Source organism: Tupaia chinensis, unplaced genomic scaffold (assembly GCF_000334495.1).
Source record: "Tupaia chinensis unplaced genomic scaffold, TupChi_1.0 Scaffold149184_1, whole genome shotgun sequence".
Taxonomy (NCBI): domain Eukaryota; kingdom Metazoa; phylum Chordata; class Mammalia; order Scandentia; family Tupaiidae; genus Tupaia; species Tupaia belangeri.
Window position 1 is genome coordinate 89,864 of NW_006209032.1, and position 8,419 is coordinate 98,282.

At 65.4% G+C, this 8,419-nt stretch overlaps 1 protein-coding gene across 1 annotated transcript in view; it reads right to left on the minus strand.

Annotated features, from left to right (window-relative positions):
• The window catches only part of SEMA3F (semaphorin 3F), a gene marked incomplete at its 3' end in the record, with an annotated part of 26,910 nt that continues 18,491 nt past the window's right edge, over positions 1–8,419 (minus strand). The window contains 17 exon segments of the mRNA XM_027769282.1: positions 1–81; positions 616–749; positions 900–967; positions 1,167–1,324; positions 1,484–1,525; positions 1,625–1,713; positions 2,230–2,452; positions 3,262–3,406; positions 3,508–3,577; positions 3,687–3,801; positions 3,894–4,033; positions 4,176–4,295; positions 5,647–5,740; positions 7,200–7,292; positions 7,997–8,116; positions 8,196–8,258; positions 8,327–8,407. Coding sequence (XP_027625083.1) covers positions 1–81; positions 616–749; positions 900–967; positions 1,167–1,324; positions 1,484–1,525; positions 1,625–1,713; positions 2,230–2,452; positions 3,262–3,406; positions 3,508–3,577; positions 3,687–3,801; positions 3,894–4,033; positions 4,176–4,295; positions 5,647–5,740; positions 7,200–7,292; positions 7,997–8,116; positions 8,196–8,258; positions 8,327–8,407 — 1,836 coding nt within the window.

The window sequence follows — 8,419 nt, forward strand, 5'->3', positions numbered from 1 at the left end:
GTAGAGGCCGCGGTCGGCGAGCTGCAGGGTGCGCAGCAGCAGGCCCTGCTCTGTGCGCTGAAGGCGGTCCTCGGCACGGATCTGGGGGGCGGGGAGGGGTCAGGGCCGAGGGGCAGCCAGCCCCAGTCAGACCACCCTGTGGTCACTGCAAGGAGGGGCACACGCTGGAGCTGGAACTCCCGGAGGAAGTTTCCACGTGACGAGGCCACAGGGACTCCCGCCTCGGGAGGGATGGCCATCAGGGGTTCTGTGAGTGTTCTGGGGTGCACAGCATTTCCGTTTAATGTCAATGCCCAAGGGGGGCACTCGCAGGGAACCTCCAGGTAAACAAGGCCACCTGCCAGGCACTTCCATCAGATGAGGCCTGGCCCGCAAGGCTCCCCGCCCAGTATGGGAGCCAGCCCACACGACGTGTCCGTCCGAGGAAAACTTGCACGTGATGGGCACACCTGCACGTGCCTTCCACAGAGCGAGGCCTGTCCTCTGAGCATTGCCCATATGAGGGGCGCTCAGAAGGTGTCACAGAGCCAGGGCAGCCCGGCCTGGCCCCGGCACCCCATCGCCCACACACCTCTCTGCTGCACGAGGGCCTCCTGCTGGGGTGCAGGGCCTTACCTCGCGGCGCCGGTCACTGGGATCCCGCTGGAATAGCCACTTGACCGTGGCCTGGGGCGAGCGGGGCTGGCACTCCAGGAAGGCCGCGCTGCCCGCCACGCCGTACTGCACGGCCTCCACGGCGTTCTTGTTGGCTGCGGGGCGAGAGGGGGTGCAGTGAGAGCAGCGCCCTGGGGCACGAGGGGCCCCCCTGGGAAGTCAGGGCTGTGCCTGGGGAAGCTCCCACTCTCCCGCCCCCCAGAATCCTCAGTGGGCTGCCCGCGTTGTCGGCCTAGCGTGCTCACCGTTGGAGTTGAAGCCTCGGCACTGCCTGATGGGGTTCCCGTGCCGGACGTCCTGCCGGCGGCTCCGCCTGAATGAGGACAGCTCCTGAGGGCCGCGTCCAGGAAGTACTCCCAGCCCGAGCCCTGCACCCCGAGACTCCAGGGCAGGGCCCACGTGCCCAGGCAATGATGCCTCCCGCCGGACTCCCCGGGACTACCACATCCACCTCCAACCACCAGGACTGGCCCGGGCCTGGGGGCTGAGGTCCCCAGGGCTGGAGGCCGCACCTCTTGGAAGACGCCGTGTAGCGGGAGCAGGCCTGGCCGTCCCAGGCGCAGTAGGGGTCCCGGGCCAGGCAGCAGTCGGCACAGGCAGCGCCGTACGCCTGGCAGCGGTGCAGGCTCAGGTGCGTGACGCCCACGGCCGAGGCCACGTACAGTTGTTGCTGGGGGTGGGAGCGGCAGCTGGTCAGGGCCCTCCCCACAGCCAGCTCCCACCAGCAGCCAGTGGGGCCGGGCTCCTCATCCCTGGTCTACACCTCAGTTTCCCCTCTGTGCCAGGACAGGCTCCATCCCCCATGCAGCCCACCTTACCAAAGACTCACCCTCTTTGAAGAGATGGTCATGGTTTTAACAGGTGCAGGGTCCTGGAAGAAGACAGGAATCAGCGTGGGACCCTGGGGACCACCGCCTGCCCTGCCCTAAAGTGTAAGGCCAGAGGGCCAGGACGAGGTGGTCACACCCACCTTGAAGACTTCCACCTCCTCCAGCATGAGTTCCTCCATCTCCTGGTCGTCCTTGGGTAGCACAATGACCTTCTGCACTGTCCCGCGGTCTGGAACGGGCCGGGCAGGGCCTCAGTGGGACTGGGGACACTGGGGAAGGGGCACCAGCCTCAGCCCCTTCCCCACCAGGGCCCAACCCCCCAGGGCAGCGGAGAAGGAGCTCTGTGCCAAGGTGAAGGGCTCCCGGGGATGGAGGGAGAGGTCAAAGGGACCACCATGGCACCAGACCCTCACTGTGAGGCTGCAGAGGACCGGGCGGCTGGGGTGGCTGGGGCTGTGGTGGGCGCACTGTGTGTTCACGCGCGAGCATGTGCTTGAACCAGGGGCCCTCGGGGTGTCTGTGCCTGTGTCCACCCCTTTCCTGTCACACCCCTTTCATGTTCCCACTCTCCCAGGCTCCTGGGGATGGGGAGGGGAGGCCTTGGTCATCCCAGCAGTAGGGAGAAGGCTCTGAAGGACGAGGTGACAGAGATGGCCCTGACGAGCCGGTAGCAGGTCCCAGCCCCGGGGACCAGCACCCCCCCCCGCGGGCGGGGGTGGGAGGGGCCGGGGCGGGCAGCGGGTACCTGTGCCCAGGAAAGGCACCTCATAGCGCCCGTCGGCCGCATCCACCTGGTCCACAGCCACAGTGGTGAGGCGGTAGGGGGCCCCCGTGCGGACCACCAGGGGCCGGCGCTGAAGTGGGTACACGGCCTGGTACATGAGCGGGTGGCTGCGCATGAAGTTGATCACCTCGTCGGGGTAGTCCTTGGTGGACTTCATGGATGGTGTGAAGGTCCCCCCAGGGCACTGCAGGCAGGGGACGTCTATCAGGCCCCGGCTCGGGATGGGGGTGGGAGGGCGGGGACACACCAGACCCAGTGCTGCGGAGGCCTCTGCACTGCCCCCACCTCCTCTACAGGCTACTGCCCTGCGCTGACCTCTCTTCAGGTCCTGCTCAGGCCAAGGTCCCAGATCCCTCATGGCCAGACCCCGCAATGCCTCCCTGGCCTCGTTGCCAACCTCGCAGCATTTGGCAGGGCCAACGCCCCCTCCCCACATCATCCCACCCTGCTGTCTCCCTCCTCTCTGCTGTTCTCCGATCTCACCCTCACCCCGGCCCCATGCACTGGACCACGGGCCCTGACGTCCCTGTAACGCTCCAGGTCCACCTCGGGGCACCTCCCTGACACCTGTGTGTACAGCTTCCTTAGCCCGACCCGACGACATGGGGTCGACAGCACCCGCTGCAGGAGTGGCTCGTGTCCCGTCATTATAGTGACAGCCTCGACACGGCTGAGACCCTGCAGCCCAGGCCTGCCGTTCCCACTCCTTCTACTGATGGCCAGCTAAGTGGACCTCCCAGCCTGCCTCCAGCTTGGCCTCGAAGACGACCTTCCCCTTCACCGTTAGCTCGCAGACAGCCCCTCGGGGAGCCCCTATGGAAGAGTGCAAACGGCAACCCCCATCTCTGTGCCAGGAGGGCGGCCAGGGCCTTTCCAGCCTGATACTGTGTGCGCGAGGGCTTCTGTCTACGGGCAGCCCGGAGGGCCGTGCAGTGGGCCCACATCTGCCCCAGAGCAGGCTCATAGGGGGGAGAAGAGGCGTGGGGTCCTTACCGTGCCAGGCCGTGGGTAGGGCATCTTCCCCGAGAAGGGCATCCACTGATAGTTGGGGCCCTCTTTGTGGGCGAAGGGCCCGTTGAAGACCATGCGGATGTCGGCCATGGAGTAGACGCACACGGCAGAGCCTCGGAACACGGAGCTGCGTGCGGGGCAGGCTGCTGTCGCCCCCTGCAGAGCCAGTGGGCCCTCCCCAGCCTGCCCCACCCAGCAGGGATCCCCAGTAGCCCGACCCAGCCTCACCCCGAGGAAGTAAAGACGGCGTAAATGACCGGGTTCCTCACATCCTGGGTCTGCTGGACAAACACATCCTCTGGGGACAGAAGGTGGTACCAGAGGCGCCTTAGGGAGGAGCCTGGGGCCCTGCCTGCTCCTGCCTGGGACAGGGTGCCCACAGAGCCCCACCCCCGCCGGGCACTCACGGAGCTCATCGAAGTGGGTCTCGATGCCATCCTCGCCCGGCACGGAGCAGACCAGCCGCGCCTTCAGGAACGTGCTCCACTTGTTAACCAGGCAGCAGTGGCCGCCGTCATCGTTCTGGGGGGCGGGCGGGGCGGGTCAGCTCACGCCGCCCAGGACCCTGCAGGAGCAGGGCTGCCGGAGCAGGCCGGAGGTCCCCGGGCACGTACCAGGCAGATGCGCCCGATGCGGGCGTACACGGCGGGGTTCTGCGGCGCCTCTGCCGACCGCTCGCGGAAGAAGAAGTAGAGCTTGTCGTCATTGCGCTCCGCGCTGTCAGGGATGAGCTCGGCGTGGATGAATGAAGGGTCTGCGGGCGGGCAGGGGTGCCAGGGTGAGCCCCTCCTGAGGGTGTCCACTTCCCCGACAGAATCCCAGGCAAGCACAGCTCTCCTCTGGGCAGCACCCGGCCCTGCCTGGTCAGTCCTCTGCGACCTCCTCGCCCGGCTCACCGTTCAGCCACCGGGAGTTGTACTGGTCCGTGCGCATGGCTGTCTGCTTCCCCAGCGTGCGGAAGATGGCTGCGTCGGTGCCCATGAAGTCGATGTACACCCCAGCATACAGCTCCTCATCTGTGGGTGCCGGCAGGTCAGTCGGGGTCTGCTCTACGCAAGGGCCGGCCCACAGCCCAAAAGACCCTCAGAAAAGGGCCTGTCTTCCCCGTCGGACTCCCCAAGGCAGGATGGCATCTCCAGGAGGGTGTTTGGCCCTGTCCCTGGGAGGACTAGATGCGTAGTAACAAGCCCTGTCTAGAAGCAATAGCCACTTTCTGTGGTGTAAATACTCCCACCCTGGCCTACTGACCTGAGTGGGTCACTGAGCCCAGCTGGGGAGAGCGTCGGTAATGACACAGCCACAGCCGTCGTAAGTAATTTGGAGGTAATAGGTAATGAGTCACTGGTATTTGTTACCTTTTCTGCTATTGCTATCTTTAATGTAATTAAGTATAAGTTTACTTTTTTTTTTTTTTGCAATAGGGTACGTGGGCTTGCTGGAGAGAGACAGCGACAGACAGGGAAAATGGGAAACCACTCCCCATGGGGGATGGCCACGCTGCAATCCCCTTTTCTCCATTCTTCTCTTGGGGTTTTGGGCATGCATGCACATAGGCCGGCATGATTTTCAAGTTACCAGGTCCAGGATTCAACCCAGTTGGCTATGTGGGAGTTCAGCACCTTAACCACCACACCACCTGCTGGCCCCTAAAATTTCATTTTGAATACTAGCTGGCTCACAGACACTCCTGAAAATCGGGCAGCGGAGCTGAGTCCAACACTCTACTCCACGTCTTCGCTGAGAGGGCCCCAGGGCAGGCTGTGACCTCGCCCATCAGACTCCCTGGTCCGGGCTCTGCGATCAGGCTCGGAACTTCTTCCTCACCAAGAGGGATGGCTGCCCTCTGCCCTGGGGCCTTTCCCAGGCTTAGAGGTGGCACAGTGCCCAGAAAGCAGGCAGCGTGCAGGGTGGGGGCAGCCGCCCCACAGACCCTGGACAGGAGCCCTCCTCAGAGAACAGCCCCAACTCCCATACACCTGCCCGGACCAGAAACGCTGCCATCCCTGGCTGGTCACAGGCCCAGACCCTCCATCAGTGGCTCCTGTGGGCCCCTCCCAGCCCCCCATAACATGGGAGAAAACCCAGGCCACGCCCAGTGTGGACTGGGCTTGTCTTTCAGGCAGGCTGCAGCTGTGTGGTTCTGAGCTTTACACGGACCACGCTGTGATTGGAGCAGGATGCCCTCACCTGGAGGGGCTGTGGGGAGACTCCTATCAGCTAGTCCCTGCCCCTCAGCTCAACAGGGGTCTGACTCGCACCCCTGATGCTGGGGCACTACCAGGGATAAAGGGGCACTCTAGTCACCGTCCCTGTCCTGGACTATGTCCCCCACTCCGAGCCACAGCGGGACTGAGGGCGGGCACTCACTGATGAGGGCTGAGGCTGTGTCCAGCTTGGGGTCATACGGGCACTTGCCCTTCCCTGACTCGAGTCTGTCAGGCTCCAGGTGGAAGATGTAATCCTGCAGGGCAGAGGCAGGCTCAGCGCCGTCCATGGCCGAGAAAGGAAGGGGCCTCGGGATCCCAGGACAACCCGCCCTCCCCTGCCCTCTCCAGAGCTCCTGAGGCTCGAACTCTGTCCATCTTGATGCCCCCGGAGAGCGCCACACTGCGGGTTCCGAGGGAGGTCTCAGGTAAGACCTGGGAACCAAGTCTCGGAGGGCCCCACCACGGGGGCCATAAAATGGCCGGCCTGGGGTGGGCTCGTAGGGACTGACATCTGTCCACCGGCTGGCTCAGGAAGATGCTGGCCAAGCCGCCTTGGGCCACAGGGGCACAACTCTGGACCGTGGCGGTCTGTCTTGGACCAAGTAGGGCTGCAGACCTGGCCAGGTCAGGGGGCACTGGTCAGGGCCTGCGTGGCCCTGTTCTTTGCCATCAGGCCTGACCAGGCTAGGGAGCTCCCTGGGCTTTGTGCCCCGCCTGTGGTTCTCACGACGGACTGGTAGGCCATGGCCTTCTTCCTGCCCCTCAGCGAGCCCCAGGCCCCACCAACCCCCCCGGGGAGTCAGAAGTTGAGTCCAACCCAGACCACACAGAAATCACAAAGCCCTTCGTGCCTCCCAGCTCAGCCTGGACGATGCTGCGAGGAAGGTGGTGGAGGCGCTGGGCCAGGGTGAGCTCACGGGAAAGGCAGGAGAGGGGAGGGGAGGGGAGGGGAGGGGAAGGGAAGGGAGGGCTCAGAGGCGGGAGGAGGCAGCAGGGGACAGGATGGTGATGGGCAGGTGCACACAGACCCACTTCTGGTTACACGCGCACACACAACTTCCTGCACACGCAGCTCGGCACACAGCACTGCCAGCACACGGATCCCTGCTCACAACGGGACGCACACGCAGGGTCACAGCGACCCTGCTCTACAGCACTGCCCACCATGGACACGCGCTCTGTCACTCACGGCAGCCCCTGCCTCCCTGCCCGCGCCGGCCCAGCCCCAGCTCTCCCGGCCCAGCCCCAGGTCCTAACTAGTGGACAGATGCACCCCAAGGGAAGAGGGCCCCAGCACGCACATGTGCAGCACACCTGTGCCCCCCGGTGAGCCACGGGTGGCTTGGGCATGGACACGAGTGTCAGGCTGCACAGGGGCCCCGCTCGGTGCTAAGAAAGGGGTGCCGGGCATTCGCTGGTGTGTGCTCGTGCACGTCTACACACACGTGATCTGAGGGCTGAGGCATGGCTGTCCCCAGTGCTCCTGTCTTCCCCACCTGGTGGCTTCATGTCTCGCCTGCAGGGGTCACACTGGGCTGACCTGGGTCCAGCTGGGCATGCCTTCAACCTGAGGGCACTGTAGGGGAGGGGTGGACACAGGGCGGGGCCTGGAGGCAGAGGGAGGGCCCGGGGAAGCCAGCCCGGGCTGCAGGCCCAGGTGGGTCCAGCTCGGAGGCAGTGCTGCCTGGAAAGGCCTGGAGGGAAGAAGCCCACCTGACGTGGGGCCGTGGGCGTCGGGTGGAGGGCACCATCCGTGGCTCTGCTGCCGCGGCCTCTGACCACCTGCGTCTGGGTCCACGGTGTGGCCTGGAAGACGGGGGACAGGGGTTAGAGCTGGGGGCGGCAGGGGCTGGGGGAGCGGGCTTGGGCTGCCAGCCTCTCATACCACACAGGCCAGGACACGCAAGAGCACACAGGTGCCCCAGGGCAGGTATGCACATACGTGCACACACACACACACACACAGGCTTCACACACACCGGCACACACATGTCCCTAGGTCCATTCTCCCTCACACGTGCCCTACGACGTCACCAGCTCACACACACATGCACGTGGAAATGGAAAGGGCAGAAGCAGGTGGGGCGGGCAGAGCTGGGGCAGGGCAGCTCCCCCCAGCCCGGGACGTGGAGAGGAGGGCAATGGGCAGAGCTGGCCCAGGCGCCCAGCCTCCTGACGTAGGGGCCCTGCCAGGTCTCTGACCGAGCCACGGGCTTGGGCCGCAGGCGTAGCCAGAGAGCACTGCTGCCGTGAGCGAGGGCTCACAGCGTGCCGGGCACCATACTGAGAGCTTTGGGGGCACGGGCTTGCTGCCCCGCCTCACACCAACCTGTGAGAAGGGCAGTCGGCCCCGTTTTCAAGTGAAGAAACTGAGGCCCTGCATGGTGGAGGAAGTCACTCACCAAGGCCTGAGGGCTGGGTGGCGGCCAGGCTGGGACTCAGCGAGCCTGTCCTCCTGCAGGACTCTGGGGTGCAGCTGCGGGGCAGCGGGAGCCGGGGCCGGGGCTTACCTGGGCGCGGCGGCCGCGGTTCACGTAGGTGCACATGGGGTTATAGGCGCCCGTCCCACACACGTACAGGTGCGTTCGGTTCCAGGGCTGGATGAGCCTGACGAAGTTCCCACACTCGCCCTGGGGCCACAGGGAAGGCTGTGTAGGTGCCAGGTACCGCCCCACACCTGCGGCGGCCCGGCCCGGCCCCTGCACGCACCTTGCCGTCTTTGCCGGACAGCACGCACTCCTCGATACGCTGCGGGGAGGCCGCCCAGTGGATCTGCCAGAGACGGGGGTCAGGGGGGCGTGTGCGGCGGCCCCCCCCCCCGCCCCGCCCCACGCCCTTACAATGAGGGGCTCGCGGTTGATGTCGTGCAGGTCCAGGGACAGCACGTAGTCCTTGCTGCCCACGTACATGCGGTCGTGGTCCTCGCCCTTCAG